A 23,294-nucleotide genomic window follows, 5' to 3' on the forward strand; every position below is an offset into this window, starting at 1 on the left:
GAAAAAATACAATTTTTACTTCAACCGTACTTCCCGTCAAAAGCCTAAGGACTGATTGCACAGTTCCTGCCTTCACAATAAAAGTGCCGCTCCATCGCGCCTGCGCTAACAAAATAAGAGTCTACGAAAGCCAGCGCAAACAAGCTAGCAAGCTACGGAGTTTGCCGCCAATGTATTTCTTGTAAAGTGTATAAAAACGAATATGGAAGCTGGACGAATAAAATGCCAAAAACCAACGGCTTTCATGTGGTATTAGACAGAAAAGAGGAATTTTTTTCTCCTCCACCTGAAAATGTGGACGTTATCAGCACAACTGATTCCAATCAATGCAAGTCATCAGAATCAGGTAATACACCAACTTATATTCTTGTCTTCATGAAAGATAGGAATCTATATGTTAAACATGCATGTATATTCATTAAAACACCTTTAACATGTGAACAAAAACAGCAAAATAAAATATATACTGTATATATAAATGTGTGCGTATATATACAGTATATATACATGTGTGTGTATGTATATATGAGGTAGATCACCTCGACTTGGTCATTTATTAACATTGAAAAACTTATAGGGGTGTTAGCATTTAGTGGTCAATTGTACGGAATATGTACTGTACTGTGTAATCTACTAATAAAAGTTTCAATCAATCAATGCCTACTGAGCCTATGGTGCTGTTAAGTTATTGTGGCTCAATGTGCCTTATTTTATTTGAATGTATTATTTAATATATATTATTGTTTTAGTTGCTTAAGAGATATTCCTGGCTCTGAATTTGCTCATTGCTATTTTTATGTTTTTGTGCATTGTGTTACCGTAATCATTAAACAAACAGGTTACTCATCAGTTACTCAGTACTATAGTTTTTTCACAACATACTTTTTACTTTTACTCAAGTCAATATTTGGGTGACTAGTCCTTACTTTTATTTGAGTAATAAATCTCTAAAGTAACAGCACTCTTGAATATAATTTCTGGCTACTCTACCCACCTCTGACCTCTTCTATATATGGGACGGTATAGCTTGGTTGGTAGAGGGGGCGCGCCAGCAACTCGAGGGTTGCAGGTCCGATCCCCGCTTCCGCCATCCTAGTCACAGCCGTTGTGTCCTTGGGCAAGACACTTTACCCACCTGCTCCCAGTGCCACTCACACATTGTTTAAATGTAACTTAGATATCAGGTCTCAGTGTAAAGCGCTTTGATTCAGTAGAGAAAGGTGATATATACCGTATTTAAATTGCTGCATAGGCGCTAATTAATTTAAAACCTCTTCTCACTCTTCTTTATGCGATTTCAAATTACCAGTATTGAAATCAGCCTCAATTTTGAAAATTATGACAAGGGAAGTGTCACTCGGGAGGTCACAAGTTTGACCAGGCGGTAATACTAAGCATGCGCTAATTATTTTTGGGAAGTTTGACCTGGAAGTATAAACTATATGCCCTGCGGCAATTCAAGCGTACAGTAAATATATTTCACTTCACTATAGTGAATTGGGACATCCCCACACCCTTGTTTCTCAGCCAATCTCTGATCTCCTAAAACACTCACATTCAAAATCCTCTACAGCACAATCAATCTCGATGTTCCATTTAAGTTCCCCAAAAATCATTTGAAAGCTATATTCCATTATCAATTTCGAATTGTATTGCTGTAATTTTGGGTAATATATGTCAATTTCCATAGCTCAACTTTAGTAAACTCAGGATGTCTGAACTGTGCCCGGAAAATATTCACTAAAACTTTGTTGGAACATCTTCAATATTAAGGTTTCTCTTTTGAAACAGTTTATTTGAACAAAAATGGGATTTCTCCCAATCTCTGGAATGACATTTGGAATTATATACCATATTGAACACGAGTTTGCAAGATCACTTTAAACATTTCAGCTTTTAAGACACCATAACTTAAAAGTCAAATATTTACAACTACAAGTGCTAATTGCCAGGCTCAGACACCGAACATGAAGACACGTACCTTTGTCATCACTTCTACCACTACATGTCACGACGTGGCAGCCACAAAATAGCGCCATTTCAAAATAAGGTAAACGAGATTTGATTTAACAGCATCAAGACAGACAAAAACGCAGACGTGTTTAAAACGGAAAAGATTTGATTCACCTTTTAGGGTCCATCTACATGGCGTCTAATGCAAATAATCCGATGAAATACATTTGCTCATGTACAAGAACAGTGGCATGTACATTATAAAACCCGCGCTTGGATACATGGAGCCAGCAATTGTACTGAGACAAGCAAGTCAGTCACTGCACAAAATGAAAATGGTCAAAAATGTAATTTAAAAGAAACCCTGTTGCACATTTGGCATGCAAAGTCCACACAAATGCTGAAGCGTGTTTTCAAAAACACCAAACATTGCCACGTCTTAATATTTAGTGTGGAATTGTTGTACAGCATATTGTTTAATGATTGGCTAGAACTTGGGTATAAAACACATTTATTAATGTATTTAAAAGTATTACATCCCCAATAATGAGATACACCTATAATCCATCTTTGACTTTATTTCATAACCGCAGTACAACTGCATCTTCACTCAGGTACAGCCAACCTCTGGCAGTTCAGCTTTCAAATTAAACTACGAGCCACAACTTTGACAGGAAAGTTTCCGTGTAGCAGTTGGCTGCCGCATGCTGGACCTGAACAAACAGCAAGAGATTAGGTGTAAAAAGCTTGTCATATTGCAAAATACATTTCTGGCTTTAAGTACAGTCAAGTCGGAACATCTCCAACTCTTAAGTTTACAATGCAAATTTTCTGCTGGATCTACTCTTTTATGCAGCAGCTATTTGTTGTGAGCTAACTGTGGTGCTGAATTTCCCCAGGGATCAATAAAGGACATTCTATTTCTTTTATCCATCCATCCCTATAGCTTGTTGCAAAGGGTGCTGGAGCCTCAGCTGCATTCAGGCACAGTACACCATGGACAAGTCACCACTCATCACAAGGTCAACACAGACATTCGCACACAAAGACCAATTTATAGTGTTGCTAATCAACCTATCCCCAGGTGCACGTCTTTGGAGGTGAGAGGAAGCCAAAGTACCCAGAAGGAACCCACGCAGTTACAGCAAACTCCACACAAAAATATCCCAAGCCCGGGATTGAACCCTGGACTACTTAGGACATTCGTATTGTGAGGAACATGTAATAACCCTTATGTCACCACGCTGCCCAGCAGCTATTATATACTGCAATATTGTAAATGTCATAACGCACTAGCCTTTGTAACTGAGCTATGTGGAACAATTTCCCTGGTGTTCACTAAACTGTTAAACCATGTCACATTAGCTTTAATTGTCAGTAAAATTGGGATTCTGGGTCTCCCCACTCAGCGTGGCGAAGGTTTAACCGAAACATTGAGTTTATTTGCTGGCAACACCACTTTTAACCATGATAGAAGAAAGGGTTGAGAAGTGGCTATTCATTGAATTAAATCAAATACATGAATGAGCATGAAGTTGACTTGCTGAATGCTTTTGATATAAATATGTCAATGCTAGGAAGTTGAGACCGACAGATAAAACAGTTATCTAAAGTAATGGTGTTTCGTAAAACTCACTAAAGCTTGCAAATTTAAATGCAACAAAAAGCTTCAGAATATTCATAAACCGGAAAAGTATTGCAATAGCTTTAGTATTTTGTGTGCCATGGCTTTACTGCGAATGTCAAATGGTCAAAAATTAGGTGCAGGTTTGAAAGAAGTTTTCAGTCAAACTATAAAAGCATGAGCTTTCCTAGACGAGGAAATTATATTCCAATGAATCGTATCGAAAAATTGCATTTTTTTTTGTATTTTTATTTTGTTGTGGCACCAATGCTACACAGTGTATCATTTAAAGGGGAACATTATCACAATTGCAAAAGGGTTAAAAACCATGAATCAGTTCCCAGTGGCTTGTTTTATTTTTCGAAGTTTTTTTCAAAATTTTACACCTCCAGGAATATCCCTAAAAAAAAGCTTTAAAGTTCTTGATTTTCGCTATTTGCGATGCGACTGTCCATTTCCGTGACATCATACAGTGCTGCCAATACAAACATGGCGGTTACCACAGCAAGATATAGCAACATTAGCTGGGATTCAGACTGATTTCAGCAGCTTAAGCTATTCAACAGATTACGCATATATTGAAACAGATGGTCGGAGTTTGGAGGCAGATAGCGAAAAAGAAATTGAAGCTATTGAGTGAATAGCTATTGGGCCATCGCATGGGTGTACCTAATGAAGTGGCCGACAGCATGGCAGCCTTATTAGCATCGCCGGTAAAATGTGCAGACCTAACGATCAGGACTTTTGCATCTTGTGACACTGGAGCAAGTTATATCGATTGGTAAGTGTTTGATTCGCATTAAATGTGGATATCTAATTTCAAATGTACATACAGCTAGCGTAAATTGCATGTTAGCATCGATTAGCTGGCAGTCATGCCATGACCAAATATGTCTGATTAGCACATAAGTCAACATCAACAAAACTCACCTTTGTGATTTCGTTGACTTAATCGTTGCAAATGCATCTGAAGGTTATCCATACAACTGTGCAATGTCTGTCTTAGCATCACTGTTAAAATGTGCAGAGACACTGGCAAATTCGATGGGGGTCTAGCGGCAGACTTCTTTCTAGTGGTGCAACTTGAATCCCTCAGTGTTACACCCTCCGACAACACACCGACGAGGCATGATGTCTCCAAGGTTCCAAAAATATAGTCGAGAAAACGGAAAACAACAGAGTTGAGACCCGGTGTTTGTAATGTGAAAATGGCAGGTGTATTACCTCGGTGACGTCACATTCTGACGTCATCACTAAAAGACCGATAAACAGAAAGGCGTTTAATTTGCCAAAATTCACCCATTTAGAGTTCGGAAATCGGCTTTAAAAAAATACATGGGTCTTTTTTCTGCAACATCAAGGTATATATATTGACGCTTGCATAGGTTTGGTGATAAAGTTCCCCTTTAACGTTGACACATTCCAAAGCAACGAGACAGGTCATACAGGAAACCTACTTGATGGTTGGTGTTGGAACACGGTGCCACTTGGGTAGGAAACCATCTTTAGCTGTGAAAGGATCCATGACCAGGCATCAGAGGTCACCCTAAAGAAAAACAACCGTGTTAAGTGTGCACAATAAAAACTTTTTTGTCCAAACAAGTCAAGAGCATGCAGCACTATTCATGGGTCTGAAACTCACCACTTAAGTGTAAAGAAAGTACAATTTAGAGGTACACTGTGGGGCGTTAAGACTACTGCGGTGAACTGAAGTGGACAGGTCAGAATATTCCATGACTCAAAAGAGGCCCGAGCTTTTTTTTTGGTGGTTTTCAAAGTGAACTGATGAGCACTACATTCCAGGGGCTTCAAAACATTTCCTCAGGTATTAATTCAGGAAATTGGTATGTTTGTGGACGACTGGTGAGGCAAGGACTAGAAAGAGCGACTCAACTTGGATCTGGGCATTCATGGCAACAAATGACAACTTTGAAGGATGTGAGCAAAGCAAAAGAGATTTTTACCTCACGTGCATTGATTGGCCTACTCTCTCCACAAATGACCTAGGCAAGAGCAGCTTTCATCTCAGTGGAGCACTTGGAGGACGTGTCGGATTGGCAAGTAGCTGAACTTTGAATGCAATGAGGCATTAACAGGACCAAACACCAGCTATACGTTCCTGGCGCCGTGGCACAACTACAACAGAGTCAGTCGGCGCAATGCGCTACAATCATTGAGCTCAATTTGAAGGGTCAAATTTGGTGCATTTTGCTTTCAAGTTAAATTTTATCACAGCCAATTAGTACTTCAATGTGCACATCAAATTTGTGATCAATTTTCTCCATGCGACACTTTTGAAAGGCAAGAATCAAAGAATATTTTCCACAATCTGTTTAATGGGCTCCATGAAGCCGAACTGACAAAGAAAAAAGACCATACAAAGAACATAAGTAGTACAAGTCTGTTCCCGATTGAGATTTTACTTTTTGGAAACTAAGTTACATTTTGTTTGGATCACTTGACAAGATTTGTCCATTTATACAGCACATTTAAAAAAAATGTAGATTTTAAGCAAAGCACAGACTATTCGTTGGCCTGACTGTCTCATGCTGCTGTTTGCAACCTCATGGACAACCGGCTACTTCGGGTTTGTAGTTCACAGGTCTAAAAGGAAGTCTTGCCTTTGTGAAAATTTGACACTGTTTAATTGTGAAAGGGCATAAATCCCCATAAGTCTGTAAGAGCAAATGGATCTTTCTTCAAAGTTAAAACCTGGCAGGAGGTCAGTCAGTGATCAAGAGGGCAAACTTCAAACAAAAACAGGCCCCATCAAGTTATAATATAAAAAAAAGATCAAGGACCAGGTAACATTTGAACGTTCTGGACAAAAAGGCTCACCGAATTTGTGGCAGTGCAAAGAAAAGCCATAAGGAAGATGTGGTTTGATCCCCAAATAGGGCTTTGACCTGGTGACACTAATGTACTTCAGTTAGGAGGAATCATGTGACCTCCCAGGCAAGGAAAGAAGCTTAATCATTAATATTCCCGTTTAAACATGGATCTCTTGAGTTTTTATAAAAAAAAAAAGGAATGACCAAAACTCATGGCTACATTATTTTAAAGATGCTTGAGCTACAACAACAGAACTACAAATCTAAGGGTCAGCAATAACACGTGGACGTTTTTTTCCTTGAGGAGCGCATCTTTGAAAAACAGCCAGCCAAGTGATGATCTTGAATCAGGGAGATGTTTACTCGTTTCCAGCTGAGGATAAGAAGTGGGCACACAGGTAAAGACACTGAAAGTTCCAAACACTGGAGTTTTTACAACATCCCACTCAGACCCTCCCACACCATTGGCACCAAAAAGGGACTGTCAGCTGACTGCGCAATAGCACTGCGGACGAACAACTGGTCTTGTCGAATTGTGGGTCGGCCTTGGTACTCCCCCTCCCCCAATGAAGGACTGAATGGCAATAATTTGGTAACCCACTCAAAGGTAATTCAAGGAGCAAAGAGGTGCAACAAATAGTGATATGTTGGGGCAGCAACAAGGATTACACAGTAAACAGTGATTAGAAATTGCACTGATGTTGGCCCCAACATAAGTCTACACAGTATCAATTCAAAGATACTTACTATAGCTGTCGTATGTGTCGCGGTATGAGCTGCGGTCGCCATAGCCACCTTGACCTCTGGAAAACAAAATCCCCAAAATTTACAAATTAATTTGTAAACCAGCAGCGCGCCACACGTCAGGAAAAATATGTTGCTCACACTTGCAAGACACTGCTTGTGCGGAATTCTACAACAGCTTCTGTATGAAGATATCTCACATGACAAAACATACCTGTTGTCTCTGTAGCTGTTGGAATAGCCTCCACTTCTGTATCCGCCTCCTCCGCTGCTTCCGCCAAAGCTTCTATCTCCGCCACCAAAGCCTCTATCGTTGTAGCTCCTGTCATATCCTCGGTCCCCGTTGTAGCTGCCACCTACAAAAGACAACAGGTCGTCGCATTAATAATATTACTTTGAGAAAGGGCCGATAGGAAGGAACCATTCAGCAGATCACAAGTGATCTGCCTCAGGAATAACCTCCCCCACCTCTGCCCCTGGAACCGCCAAATCTTCCTGCCCCACCTCGTTGGTTACTGGAGCTGAATCCTCTGTTGGAACGTCCGCCTCCCTTTCCGGCTTCATCCACGCGAATGTTTCGGCCATCGATGGTCTGCAGAGGTAGTTCCATCGGTGAAAACCCTTCCATTAACGCTCATTAATTTACATAAACCACCATCTATTACCTTGCCATTCATGGCTTCCAAGGCATCCTTGGCATCTTCCACATTTTCGTATTTCACGAAGCCAAAACCGCGAGACCTTCCAGTCTCCTTGTCTCGGATCACATCCACTGTTAAAAAATCCCCCCAAAAAAGGGAAAGATTAAGCATTCCTGTTAGACTTGAGACTATAGATCAGTGGTTCTCAACCTGGGTTCGATCAAACCCTAGGGTGAGTCGGCCTCAGGGGTTCAACGGAGGTCAAAACACACCCGACTCGTCTAAATACAAAATTCTCTTTATCGGCATATTACGGATACGGCAACAGCTGACTGATTTGCAGGTGTGTAATTTGTTGTGAGTTCATGCACTTTGTTGGTTTTCTTGTTTGAACAAGGTGGTGTTCATGCGTGGTTCATTTTGTTCACCGGTAAAAAAAAACATTAGTTGATTAACATGCAAATTAGTAACATATTAGCTCTTAACTAGTCATTAAGTACTTAATGCCTTATTCGACATGGCCTTATTGTAACTCTAACCCTAACTAAATGACTTTAAATTAAGTCTGTTACCAAAAACATGAAACTATCTTGAATTTGAAAAAAAAAAAAAAAAAAACTTTTAACCAAAGAAGGGTTAGGTGTATGCGCATGTGAAACTGGTGGGGTTCGGTGCCTCCAACTAGGTTAAGAACCACTGCTATAGATTCTAATAAACACTAGATTTAACTGGTAAAATAAGACTGGATTTAACGATTACATTAACTGCTAAAATTAGTTGCCTAAAAACATAATTATGCCGAAATTAGGACTTCGAAGAGTACTTATCCAGTTCTGAATAAAAACTGTAATGCTTTGCTCATTGAAAGTTAAATCTTGGGATTTTCTTCGTGGTGGGAACAATCCATGCTTAAACTACGATTAGTCGGTTATAATTAAATCATGAAGAAAATACGCCGTTAATTGCTACCAAGCGTACCTTTCTCGATGGCTCCGTATTTGCCGAAGGCCCCGGCCAACGAATCCTCTGTCGTAGTGAAGTTCAAGCCTCCGACAAACAGTTTTCCCTCGTCCGTCATCTGTTGAAAAGGAAACAAGATTTTTTTGGTAAAAAGGCGACGCTTTGAAAAAAAAAACGTCATGGCGTACTTCGAGAAACGGCAGGGGGGTAAAGTAGGTCACGACGTAAAAACGCAAAATGTCCCCTTGGCTTGGTGTATTGGCGTCATATGTCGTGGAGTTGCGAAATGTCGCTGAAAATACGTTTAATCGTGCTTTGAGGATATTGTAAAAGGGCTACCATTTGCAAGGGCCTCGAGGCCGCAAACGTGGTCTGCTAGTTAGCTTGATGCTAACTAGCAATGGCTTTCTTCCTTTCGGCGCCATTTTAAGTGCGCCGCTTTGTTCCACGGCCATACACCATTTGCAATAGCCCAGCGAAACACAGCCGATTTAGCCCTACACTTAAGAGTGAATTCGTATGCATTTAATTTGCATGACAAAAAAAAAGAACAAATGGAACTAAGTTGATTAACAATGCTAACGGCTCAAACAAAACAGGCCCAGAATCAAAGCACAGCAATAAAAAAATAAAAATAAAAACGTGTTCGAACATTTAACTAAAGACAGCACAGTTTAAATGCAGACATATTAAAACCTTATTAAAAACCAGAATATGAATATGAACAAAACAACAATTACCTTTTCAATAGCTGGAAGCGTACGACTTGTGAGAGGAGCAGCTGAGGAATGAGATCGACGAGCAATGGTTCGAGCGTTTTACTGGGCTGGCTGGTGGTCACGTGATCTCATTCCGTCATCCTGATTGGCTACTGCACAGTTTTACGACAGTGCTTACTTTACGGTCGTCACGACGCTTTATTCGTTTAATCTGTGAAAGGCTAAATAAAACATCTGTCGTTTCATCCTGGACAATATTCATAACAAATGTCTGCTTTATTTGAAATATGTTCTACTTGGATTTACACAGTCTGAAAAAGAAATGGGAAAAGGGAACCTCATTATACTATTGGCAAATTTTGATATTCATAAATGTAAGTTTCTCAATACCCGACCTGCTTTTTTGCCTGTAAGTAAGAGCTACACCTCTACTTTAAAACGCGTTCTACCTCCAAAAACCAAAAAAGCTGTAAAAACTATGATGCTGTGCTTCAAATTTGGATTACCGTATTTCCTTGAATTGCCCCCGGGGCGCTAATTAATCTAAAACCTCTTCTCACTCCTGCGCTTTCCAAAGGCATGCAGTAAAAGTAAGCATCTGCTAATTATTTTAAAACCTCTTCTCACTCCGGCACTTACCAAAGGTATGCAGTACAAATTTGAGTGTGATGTAAGCTTGGACCTTAAAGGCCTACTGAAATGACATTTTATTTTTTAAATGGGGATAGTTGATCATTTCGCGATATTGCCATATTTTTGTTGAAAGGATTTAATAGAGAACATCCACGATAAAGTTCGCAACTTTCGGTGCTAAGACAAAAGCCCTGCCTCTACCGGAAGTCGCAGACGATGACGTCGCAAGTGTGATGGCTCCTCACATATTCACATTGTTTATAATGGGAGCCTCCAACAAAAAGTGCTATTCGGACCGAGAAAACGACAATTTTCCCATTATTTTGAGCGAGGATGAAAGATTTGTGTTTGAGGATATTGATAGCGACGGACTAAAAAAAAAAACGTTTGCATTGGGACGGATTCCGATGTTTTTATACACATTTAGTAGGATAATTCTGGGAAATCCCTTATCTTTCTATTGTGTTGCTAGTGTTTTAGTGAGTTAAATAGTACCTGATAGTCGCAGGTGTATGTCCACGGGTGTCTTGATGCGCAGTGTCTTAGGAGAGTCGACGGCAGCTATGGACAGGGCAAGCTCAGCTTTTCTCCGGTAAGAAGCGACTTTTTAACCACAATTTTCTTACCGAAACCTGCTGGTTGACATTTCGTCGTGTTTCATGTTGGCTTGACCGCGCTCTGATCCATAGTAAATTTTCACCTCCAGGAATTTTAAACAAGGAATCACCGTGTGTTTGTGTGGCTAAAGGCTAAAGCTTCCCAACTCCATTTTGCTACTTTGACTTCTCCAATATTAAATGAACAAATTGCAAAAGATTCAGCAACACAGTTCTCCAAAATACTGTGTAATTATGCCGTTAAAGCAGACGACATTTAGCTGTGTGTGTGCATAGCGCTCATAATTCCAAGACGAAACTCCCGGGAAATTTAAAATTGCAATTTAGTAAACTAAAAAGGCCGTATTGGCATGTGTTGCAATGTTAATATTTCATCATTGATATATAAACTATCAGACTGCGTGGTGGGTAGTAGTGGGTTTCAGTAGGCCTTTAAATACTACTGAATAGCTTCTAATCTTCTTCCCTTTATGCGATTTCAAAATACCGGTATTGAAATCAGCCTCTTCCATTTTGAAAATTATGACAGGGGAAGTGTCACTTGTGACGTCACGAATATGACCAGGCAGTAATACTAAGCATGCACTAATTATTTTGAGTAGCGAGTTTGACCTGGCAGTAATTAAAGTCAGGCGGATACTATATGCCCTGCGGCTATTCAAGGAAATACGGTATTTACGGAACTTGTTTTAACCTATCGCTTTACATTTAAGTCTCACCTTAAAACTCATTTGTATACTCTAGCCTTTAAATAGACTCCCTTTTTAGACCAGTTGATCTGCAGTTTCTTTTCTTTTTCTCCTATGTCCCACTCTCCCTTGTGGAGGGGGTCCGGTCCGATGGCCATGGATGACGTACTGGCTGTCCAGAGTCGGGACCCAGGGGGTCCGGTCTGATGGCCATGGATGAAGTACTGGCTGTCCAGAGTCGGGACACAGAATGGACCGCTTGCCTGTGTGTCGGCTGGGACATCTCTGCGCTGCTGATACGCCTCCGCTTGGGATGGTTTCCTGCTGGCACCGCTGTGGACGGGACTCTCGCTGCTGTGTTGGATCCGCTTTGGACTGGACTCTCGCGGCTGTGTTGGATCCACTATGGATTGAACTTTCACAGTATCATGTTAGACCCACTCGACATCCATTGCTTTCGTCCTCTCCAAGGTTCTCATAGTCATCATTGTCACAGACGTCCCACTGGGTGTGAGTTTTCCTTGCCCTTATGTGGGCCTACCGAGGATGTCATAGTGGTTTGTGTTTTGGTTTGTGCAGCCCTTTGAGACACTAGTGATTTAGGGCTATATAAGCAAACTTTGATTGATTTATTGATTGATTTTGTTACATACATATATTTAGCATTTTATTTTGGTTACTTTATTGAATTTTCAACCCCCTGGTGCTTTTTTTTGTACTATTTCTGTACATGTTTTGATTATTATTTATTTTGCTTGTATGTGAATGTTGCATATTGTAAATAAAGGTTTATATAAAAAAGTAACTACAACATAGTCACAGTGTTACATAGAAACGCTAAAGAACTAATAATACAATAAAAACTCAAATGTTCACATTTTTTAATCGCACAGCACTAGTTAGCGCCACACCGTAAATAGCAGGTAGCGCTTGTGCCAAAATGCAAAACTCATTCCACCCAAATTATCTTGCTTTAAACGCTGCTTTGTTCGTTTAATATTGTGTGTTTTCATGAATCTACTCCGAGGATTACGTTCTGTTACAATACTTCCGTTTGTAGGCCGTGGAGAACACAAGCGGCTTCTGTACACACACAAGCGAATGCCATGCATAGTTGGTCAACAGCCATACATGTCACACTGAGGTTGGCCGCATAAACATCTTTAACACTGTTACAAATATGCGCCACATTGTGAACCCACACCAAACAAGAATGACAATGACATTGGGGGTGGTATAGCTCGGTTGGTAGAGCGGCCGTGCCAGAAACTTCAGGGTTGCAGATTTGATCCCCGCTTCTGCCATCCGAGTCACTGCCGTTGTATCCTTGGGCAAGACACTTTACCCACCTGTTCCCAGTGCCACCCACACTGGTTTAATATTGGGTTTCACTATGTAAAGCACTTATAGCCTGTGATGAGGTGGCGACTTGTCCAGGGTGTACGCCGCCTTCCGCCCGATTGTAGCTGACACAGGCGCCAGCGCCCCCCCGCGACCCCAAAAGGGAATAAGCGGTAGAAAATGGATGGATGGATGGATGGATGGACTTTATGTAGCACAACACGTGACGTCACTTTTCAACTTCAAAATGGCCGTCTGCTATTGCAAGGAATGCAGACTTATGACCGCAGCCACTCCACTGGAGGGAAAATCAGATTCATGGCCAAGTATGCCTCGCACACAAGGAGATTGATGCTGGTAGACAACGAACGAGCACTTTATTCATGGCAATGCATCAATCACATGGTGTTGAAATTAAAAAGGACTTATAAACTAAGTCAAATGAGATCTGAGTGGGAAAATAGCATCTTGCTTATGTTGTAGGCACAATACAAATGTGAGCAATTTGCAAAATGCTGTTAAATTTGTATAGGTTGATTGGCAACACTAAATTGGTCCTAGTGTGTGAATGTGAGTGTGAATGTTGTCTATCTATCTGTGTTGGCCCTGCGATTAGGTGGTGACTTGTCCAGGGTGTACCCAGCCTTCCGCCCGATTGTAACTGAGATAGGCGCCAGCTCCCCCCGTGACCCTGACAGGGAATAAGCATTAGAAAATGGATGGATGGATGGACTGATGTATAATGCGCAATCTTTTTGCAAATTGCTTCCAGCTATATATTTGAATAATGTGTGGTGCACATTTTGCAAATCAATGGGCGCAAATACATGTTTTTGGTGTCAAAATGATTTATTAAATACTTATGTAAATCTATTCTTTTGTAGTCGGGACAATATAACTGAGTATTGCCCTCAAATCAGTCCAACCTTAACCCTAACCCTAACCCTAACCACTATACAGTGTACATCCACGATTAAACTACTGACTAAACAACTACCACAACTTGGTTTACTATTTATAAAACATATTAATGTAGGGTTACTGACTAAACCATCCACAAAATCTCGTCTTAAATCTCGTCTTGCGATTCGCAAATTGCTTGCGCACAATGGAAATGACGTATAATTTGCAAAGTGCGGGAAATTGGTGAAATGCTTACAACATTTATCTTAAGGTTTTTGCAACATCAAATCAGGAGACAATACAATCTAATACAAATAATAACAGAATACATTAACAAATTAAAAAAGATGGTTTGACAAAATCAGACTGTCTTTGAATCTTAGTAAAACGAAAATAATGTTATTTGGTAACAGTAGACGAGAACCTCAAACACAAATACAAATAGACAGAATAGGTATTGAAAGAGTGAATGAAACCAAATTTGTAGGTATAATGATTGATGATAAATTGAACTGGAAATCTCATGTAAAAAATATTCAACATAAAGTAGCAAGAAACACATCAATAATGAATAAAGCAAAACATGTTCTAGAGCAGTGGTTCTTAACCTTGTTGGAGGTACCGAACCCCACCAGTTTCATATGAGCATTCACCGAACCAGGGGCGTCGCCAGACATATTTCAGTGGGGCATGTGCCCCACTGTTGATCCACAGTGTCCCAGTAAAAATTTCACCAATAAAAAAGAAAACGCTTCAGAGTTTTAAGTCTACATAACATAGACAACAGCGCACATACTACTTAGTATGGTAATTGTTTGCTACTGTATTCACTCCACGAAACAGTGAGCACATGGCCACTTAATATGGTAATTTATTCACGTGTGGATCGAGACTTCGGTTGAGAGAGAGAGAGGGAGAGAGAGAGAGAGGGGGGGGGGGGGGGGTTCGAATGACTGCGTAAGGTAGGTGACGTTAGCCAACAACAATTTGTTAATTACATTATTTTGATTTTGATTTGACTCAAACTGTAACTCCGAGATGGATATCAGAAAGTTATTCGCCCGCAGCAGAGAAGAAGCAGCAAGAATGAGAGATGTAAGTGAAGTCCTAGCTAGCTAGGCAACATCATTGTCTTAAATTGATGCTAAGTTTGCTAACGTTCTTCCTTCTATCAAGACAAACATATTCATTTGCTGTACGAGCTGTCGGGGGAATTTCCAATGAACATGAAACAGCATGTTGGTTATTGTCTGCTGGTTCTGCATCAATGATGATTTGGAGTAAGCCTGTGTGAGATGAGTGCTTCTCAAATGGTTTATCTTCAGGAAGAAAAACATTTTTCCATATCATCAAGTCGTGAGCCACATTTTTAAATCATCCAAGTTTATTTCACAGAAAAATAGCACAGTAGACTTGTCTTGTTAATCGGTGCGACTTTGACTAAAATAATCTTGTTTTGTCACCAGAAAAATAGCTACAGCTAAAGCATCTGGTTTTGTTTCCAGAAAAAATAGTAATATTTCTGTATTTGTTTTCAGAAAGATGGCTAAAAATATTGGGTTTTGTTGCCCCATTTAGATGTTTTAAAAATATATTTCCATGTCTGTCCTGAGTCCTCCTCCAACTTGTTAGTCGGTTTGCCTTTTGCTAAAATACTCACTAATAGTCACTAGAAAAAAGGCTAAAATAATCTGGTTTTGTTGCCACAATTTCATTTTTTTCTCCCTAAACTTTTTTTTTTCATGCACACATCTGACTGTGACTCACTGAAAATGACACACAATCCACTTTTATGTCACGACCCAGCAGTTGGGAACCACTGGTCAACTGTATAACAGTTACTGTAATATTTCCATGTCTGTCCAGAGTGATTGACCACTTTGCAAAAATGAAAACGAGACATTCCAGTTTACTTCTCAGAAAATGATTCCCAGAACAGACACACAACAGTTGTTCATTTATTCTACTACTGTGGCTTTATTGTTTTGTGTATATTTTATAGTTTTGTGTATCTGAAATAGGATTAGCCACATTGCCATAAATGGAAATTAAATAATATAAAAGAACCCAGAGATGTAGAGGTGCTTTATTTTTTGTGTTACTTTTGTAGATGTTAAATTTGCAGATGATTACTGCAATAAATATTTCAAAAAGATTAGTTGCTCTTCCTTTTTGCTTTTACCAGTAGCAGTTTCGAAGTCTGGAGTAAAAAAGGTGCACAAGTAGGTCAAATGCATTAGCTAATTTCAGGTGGTTAATCAAAGATCCATACAACATAATCTGATATGATTTCATCGTTTAAAGCACTATTTTTTATTTACACGATAATTCCAATGTGTCTATACTTCCGTGGCGGAGGCTACGCCGAACCCCTGAGGCCGACTCACCGAACCCTTAGGGTTCGATCGAACCCAGGTTAAGAACCACTGTTCTAGACCAAAAAATCACTCCAAAGGTTCTACTGCTTGCTAGTGTTACCATATCAGAGTTATTGTATAGAAAAATGGGGAGATAACTACAAAAGTACACTTCATTCATTAACAGTGTTACAAAAAAGATCAGTTAGAATAATACATAATGTTGGATATAGAAAACCTTCAAACCCTTTATTCATTGACTCAAAAATACTGAAATTCCACGGCATAGTGAATTTGCAAATAGCTAAAATTATACACAAAGCAAACTATAATCTGCTACCCAAGAATATACAACAATTCTCTACAAAAGAGGAGAAATAACATTTTCTGTAAAAATGTAATTTAAAACATTTGTACGCATGTACAACACTTAAGACCTTCAGTATATCAATATGTGGAATTAAATGATGGAATGGATTAAGCACAGAAATCAAACAATGTACTAATATGATCCACTTCAAGAAACTCTTCAAACTTAGTGTTTACAAAGTACAAAGAAGAAGAACCATGATATGGAGTAAATTGTGGATAAATTGAGAACAGGAAGTGAACAAAAGTTTTAGCAACTGCTGTGTAAAGGATAAGGAATTATCTGCTTCTTTCTACTCCTTTTCAACATGTTGAATACAGAAACTGGAAAATGTGATGTATCATGTTGTATGCATGCACGTTCCAAACAAACTCAATGTCATTGCTTCAGTTTCTGTGAAGATTGGATAATAGAGTTTAGTTTCAGTTTCAGTTTATGTAGAAAATGCATACGATAGAATGTAGTGCATCACATATTTCCAGTTGTTTCATTAGAGCAGTGTTTTTCAACCTTTTTTGAGCCAAGGCACATTTTTTTGTGTTGAAAAACTCCGGAGGCACACCACCAGCAGAAATCGTTAAAAAAAAAACTCAGTTGACAGTAAAAAGTTGTCTCAAATTTTGGATATGACTTTAAACCATAACCCAGCAGACAAGAGCTATAGCTCTTGTCCCAAAGTAGGTGTACTGTCACATCACGTTGTGAGTTTTTTTGTGTGTGTTTTCCTGTGTGTAGTGTTTTAGTTGTTATTTTGGTGGCTTTTTCTCTGTTTTTGGTATTTTCCTGTAGCATTTTCATGTCTTCCTTTGAGCAATATTTCCCGCATTTACATAGTTTTAACATCCATCCATCCATCCATTTTCTACCGCTTATTCCCTTTCGGGGTCGCGGGGGGCGCTGGCGCCTATCTCAGCTACAATCGGGCGGAAGGCAGGGTACACCCTGGACAAGTCGCCACCTCATCGCAGGGCCAACACAGATAGACAGACTACATTCACACTCACATTCACACACTAGGGCCAATTTAGTGTTGCCAATCAACCTATCCCCAGGTGCATGTCTTAGTTTTAACAATCTAAGAATATTTCAATCGTATTTATCCTTCTTCGTGGGGACATTGTTGATTGTCATGTCATGTTCGGATCTACATTGTGGACACCGTCTTCGCTTCACAGTAAGTCTCTGCTATCGTCCAGCATTCTGTTTCTGTTTACTCTGCAGCCAGTTAGTTTCGTTTTGCATAGCCTTCCCTAAGCTTCTATACCCTTTTCTTAGGGGCACTCACCTTTTGTTTATTTTTGCTTTAAACATTAGACATCTTTTTACCTGCACACTGCGTCCCGCTGTTTCCGATATCTACAAAGCAATAGCTACCGCCTGCCACCTACTGATATGGAAGAGTATTACACGGTTACTCTGCCGAGCTCTAGACAGCACCGACACTCAACACAACACATCATTTGCAGACTATAATTACGGGTTTGCAAAAAATATTTTTAACCCAAATAGGTTAAATTAGATTAATCTCCCACAGGAGATTATCTAATTTCACCTATTTGGGTTAAAAATATTGTATTGCACAGTGGTTGAAAAACACTGCATTAGAGCACGTCAGAAAAGGAGTAGGGAGAAGCTGAGTTTATTTAATCCCACCCCTTTTCATACCATAGCAATTTTATCCCATTTCCTTGTTCTCAGTAACAGAACAGTGAATAAATAAATAAATAAATAATATAATATAGTAAGTAAACAGATACTAATATTAAATACATACATAATCTTTTTCTAAAAAAAAAAGGGTTCAAAATATTCCTAATTATTGTTCTGTGTACTTTGTGATCACTTGTAGTTTGAACAGTCTTAAACTGAATCATTTTAGTGCTTTATTTGCTTAATCCATTCGATAATTTTATTCCATATACAGAAATGCTAAAGGTTTTGAGTGTTGTACGTGCATACAAATGTTTTCCATTAGTTTCCTCTAAGGTTATGTTTCTCTCAGAACAAAGACTTTGGCATATTATTTCAAATCGGGGTATTAAAAAGGTCCCTTCGATGCATTTTATTTTGCACTGAGCTGACCGAAGCAGAACGTTAGTGGATATAAAAAGGTAGTTGTATTATTCACTAAAATCAAGTGGTGAATCTTCTTTGAATTTGAATTAAATGTGGAAAGTATCTGCATTCATTTTTAGATCGCGTTTGACTTTAACTTGTGTACACTCTGCTGGACTCTCCTAATTGATGAACAATAGATGTTTTAATTGTTTGTCGAGGGCTCTTTTTGTGCCCTCTACTGGAAAATGGTGTACCAGACAGAGAACTGATCAAAATGAGCACTTTTCATCTGATAAGTGAAGAAAACATAGCGTTATCATCAATTAATGAAAACGCAAACTGTACATGGTCAGTTGTTTTTATTTTATAATAAACAGTTGGACGAACACACAATAAGCTTTCCTTGAAGAACATTAACAATGATGGCAATGACGATACGGGTGAGATGTTTGTGACAACTTTGAGCTCCTTCGAGTTTGCTTGTGATGTCGCTGCTGGTCCATTAAAAACTGCAAGCGCTTTAGCTTGCAGTGCATTGTCTGATTCTCTTTTGACGCTGTAAGGAACCTGTGAGTCTCCTCATCTATGGGCAAAAAAGCAGTAACAATAAATAGTACTGCAATGGTGGCAGGTGTGGCCACCCAGTCAGTGACCAAGGGCCACATTTTATACTGTGTACTGCAAAGAGCCACATCATACACATGGGTGGGCGCACACACACACACACGACAGATTCATTGAAAATGTTACACACCAACGTGACAGAGGTGAAGACTTGGGTGAGCCGCACTGTAGTTTGGACACCCTCGCTATAATATGATAGCAGTTCAGAAAATAAGACAGCGCTCACCTGTAGTTTCAGCGAGGTGCTTGGCCTTGTCTTTGTGGTTGTGCAGCGAGGGGTCAGAAGCATGATAAAAGGGATTTTCCTGGGCCGTCTGGTATCGTAAAGCAGCTTTAAAGAGGTCGCCAATAATTTGCATAATAATAGCAATTCCTCGTCGAGGATGGCTCAAGCCGCTTCGGCTGCACGGTGCCAGCAAACCTGTGTGGACGAGAGGTATTGAGTTGGTGGAAGTGTATTATTTACATGTGTTGCACAACATTTGCTTGGAACAGTGGTGGATATAACAAGCACGCACCATTTTGGACGGCACAATTTTACCCGGAACGATATTTCCTGAAAGATAATTGTGGAGGAGCAGTTGCACTGCAGCCGGCGACACATACAGTGAAGAAAATAAGTATTTCAACACCCTGCTATTTTGCAAGTTCTCCCACTTAGAAATCATGGAGGGGTCTGAAATTTTCACGGTAGGTGCATGTCCACTGTATGAGAGATAACCTAAAAAGAAAAATCCAGAAATCACAATCTATGATTTTTTTTGACAATTTATTCGTGTGATACAGCTGAAAATAAGTATTTCAACACCAACATTAATATTTGGTAGAGTAGCCTTTGTTTACAATTACAGAGGTCAAATGTTTCCTGTAGTTCTTCACCAGGTTTGGACAGACTGCAGGAGGGATTTTCGCCCACTCTTCCACACAGATCTTCTCTAGATCAGTCAGGTTTCTGGGCTGTCGCTGAGTAACACAGACTTTCAGCTCCCTCCAAAGATTTTCAATTGGATTTAGGTCTGGAGACTGGCTAGGCCACTCCAGAACCTTGATATGGTTCTTACAAAGCATCTTCTTGGTTTTCCTGGCTGTGTGCTTTGGGTCATGGTCATGTTGGAAGATCCAGCCACGACTCATCTTCAATGATCTGACTGAAGGAAGGAGGTTTTTGGCCAAAATCTCACAATACATTGCTGCAGTCAACCTCTCCTTAATACAGTTCAGTCGTCCTGTCCAATGAGCAGAACAACACCCCCAAAGCATGATGCTACCACTCCCATGCTTCACAGTAGGGATGGTGTTCTTGGGATGGTACGCATCATTCTTTTTCCTCCAAACATAGTGGAATTCTGACCAAAGAGGTAAATTTTGGTCTCATCTGTCCACAAAACGTTCTCCCATGACTCCTCTGGATCATCCAAATGGTCATTGGCAAACTTAATACTGGCCTTAACATGTCCTGGTTTAAGAAGGGGAACCTTCCATGCCATGCATGATTTCAAACTATGACGTACGTCTTGGTGTATTACCAACAGTGACCATGGAAACAGTGGTCCCAGCTCTTTTCAGGTCATTGACCAAGTCCTGCTGTGTAGTCCTGGACTGATTCCTCACCTTTCTTAGCATCATTGAGACCCCACCAGGTGACATCTTGCATGGGTCTCCACTCCGATTGAGATTGACCGTCATGTTTAGCTTTTTCCATTTTCTAATGATTGCTCCAACAGTGGACCTTTTTTTAACCAAGCTGCTTAGCAATTTCTCCGTAGCCTTTCCCATCCTTGTGGAGTTGTACAATTTTGTCTCTGGTGTCTTTGCTCTTAGCCATGCTGAATGTTTGGGTCTTACTGATTGTATGGGGTGGGCAGGCGTCTTTGTGCAGTTAACAACCTCACACAGGTACATCTGATTCAGGATAATACAGTGGAGCGGAGGACTTTTAAAGGCGGACTAACAGGTATTTGAGGGTCAGAATTCTGATAGACAGGTGTTCAAATACTTATTTTCAGCTGTATCACTCGAATAAATTGTTAAAAAATCATAATTTTGATGTCTGGATTTTTCTTTTTAGGCTATCTCTCATACAGTGGACATGCACCTACTGTGAAAATTTCAGACCCCTCCATGATTTCTAAGCTGCTTAGCAATTTCTCCGTAGCCTTTCCCATCCTTGTGGAGTTGTACAATTTTGTCTCTGGTGTCTTTGCTCTTAGCCATGCTGAATGTTTGCTTGCAAAATAGCAGTGTTCAAATACTTATTTTCTTGACTGTACGTGCATGTGCCATACTCCCCCCCAAACCTATAAACCGAGAGGACCCACTTAATTACCCAACTATCACTTTAACTTGACTCTTTATAATTGTTCTGAACTCCTGTTTTTCATGCCAACTGCTGTATTCGTCAGAATAATGTTGCTAGTCCATGGCTAATTCCACATTATAATTTAACTAGTTGAGACTGAAACAATATTGCCTTTGCTGGTTGCAGCCAAGTAATGGACTTCATTTTGCCTCAATTGCTATAAGTATTCATTAACTGCACACAACTGTATGGAAGCCTGTTTCCGCCACAGAAAAAGGAAAACATGGTGGTACCAAATGGATGGATGGTCAGTCATTATGATAAAAAGTCAAAATAATGGAATAATTAGTCAATTATGAGGTAAAAGTCATCAATATGTAATACAAAGTAATCATGAGATAAAAAGTAAAAATTACGAGATAAAGTCTGAATTATGAGATGAGTCAATTTAAGACTTATTAAATCAAATTCATCAAACAAAATGCTAAAAAGGCAACATTTTGAAATAAAAAATGTGAAATGAGATTAAAAAAAGTCAATCATATGGAAGTCAGTTTCCGCCACTGAAAAAATTATACCCATTATGTCATAAGACAGAGTCATAATTATGAGATAAATCGTTCAAATTTATGAAATAAGAAAGTCGAAATTGTGAGGTAAAAAGTAAAAATTATTAAATGGGTTGTATAGCGCTTTTCTACCTTCAAGGTACTCAAAGCGCTTTGACACTACTTCCACATTTACCCATTCACACACACATTCACACACTGATGGAGGGAGCTGCCATGCAAGGCGCGAACCATCAGGAGCAAGGGTGAAGTGTCTTGCTCAGGACACAACGGACATGACGAGGTTGGTTACAGGTGGGATTTGAACCAGCAACCCTCGGGTTGCGCACGGCCACTTTCCCACTGCGCCACGCCGTCCCTACATACATAAGTCCTATTAGGTAAAGAGTCAAAATTATGATATACAAAATAATAAAATCATTGGATAGATGGAATTATGAAATGTCATAATTATTAAATTGAAATTATGAGATAAAATCATAAAGTCAGTTTCCACTTCTGAAAAAATTATACTCCAATTAGTCATAATTATGACATAAAATATCAGGATTTGTAATGTAAATTTTCAGTTGTGTCCTGTTCATGTTAATTGACAAAATAATCTTGAAATGAGGGAAAAAGTAAAAATCATGACATAAGTCAAATTAGGTAAAATGTCATAATTATAAGAAAAAAAATATATTGACGAAATTTTGAAAAAGTATAATTATTAAATAAGTAGTTACAAAGTCAAAACTATGAAATATAAAAAGTCAAAATTATGATAATCATATAGAAGTCAGTTTCCGCTAATTAGACAAAAACTGACACCTTAATATTTAGTGTGGAATGAGTGTACAGTAGATTGTCTAAATTGAAGATTAGTTAGAACTTGGGTATAAAACACATTAAATGTGTTTAAGTTTTCCATCCCGAATAATGAGATACACTTATAATCCATCTTTGACTTTATTTCATAACCGCAGTACAACAGCATCTTCACTCAGGTACAGCCAACCTCTGGCAGTTCTGCTTTCACATGAAACTACGAGCCACAACTTTGACAGGCATGTTCCGTGTAGCAGTTGGCTGCCGCATGCTGGACCTGAACAAACAGCAAGAGATTAGGTGTAATATAAAATTAAAAAAGCTTGTTATATTGCAAAATACATTTCCGGCTTTAAGTACAGTCAAGTCTGAACATCAACTCTTAAGTTTACAATGCAAATTTTCTGCTGGATCTACTCTTTTACGCAGCAGCTATTTGTTGTGAGCTAACTGTGGTGTTGAATTTCCCCAGGGATCAATAAAGGACATTCTATTTCTTTTATTCATCCATCCATTTCTACAGCTTGTCGCGAAGGGTGTGGAGCCTCTCAGCTG

The 23,294-nt window shown here is 39.4% G+C and overlaps 1 protein-coding gene across 3 annotated transcripts; it reads right to left on the reverse strand.

Annotated features, from left to right (window-relative positions):
• Positions 1–2,511: 2,511 nt before the first annotated feature.
• On the reverse strand, positions 2,512–9,635 carry LOC133568345 (cold-inducible RNA-binding protein A-like). 3 transcript variants are annotated; one of them, XR_009809579.1, is made up of 8 exons: positions 9,494–9,559; positions 8,772–8,871; positions 7,818–7,924; positions 7,621–7,744; positions 7,367–7,508; positions 7,156–7,211; positions 5,035–5,123; positions 2,512–2,666 (listed from the first exon to the last, which is right to left on the reverse strand). XR_009809579.1 is itself a non-coding variant. In XM_061920219.1 (7 exons), exons 2-7 carry the CDS (start codon positions 8,869–8,871, stop codon positions 6,768–6,770), a joined length of 543 nt encoding a protein of 180 aa, XP_061776203.1. In that variant the 5' UTR covers positions 9,494–9,635; the 3' UTR covers positions 5,894–6,767. The 3 variants fall into 3 exon arrangements, 2 of the variants coding, with proteins under 2 accessions (XP_061776203.1, XP_061776204.1); XM_061920219.1 differs by lacking the exons at positions 2,512–2,666; positions 5,035–5,123 and adding an exon at positions 5,894–6,781 and having other exon boundaries at positions 9,494–9,635; XM_061920220.1 differs by lacking the exons at positions 2,512–2,666; positions 5,035–5,123 and adding an exon at positions 5,894–6,781 and having other exon boundaries at positions 7,657–7,744; positions 9,494–9,558.
• Between the last annotated feature and the right edge of the window lie 13,659 nt (positions 9,636–23,294).

The sequence above is a fragment of the Nerophis ophidion genome, linkage group LG14, assembly GCF_033978795.1.
Source record: "Nerophis ophidion isolate RoL-2023_Sa linkage group LG14, RoL_Noph_v1.0, whole genome shotgun sequence".
Classification (NCBI taxonomy): Eukaryota; Metazoa; Chordata; class Actinopteri; order Syngnathiformes; family Syngnathidae; genus Nerophis; species Nerophis ophidion.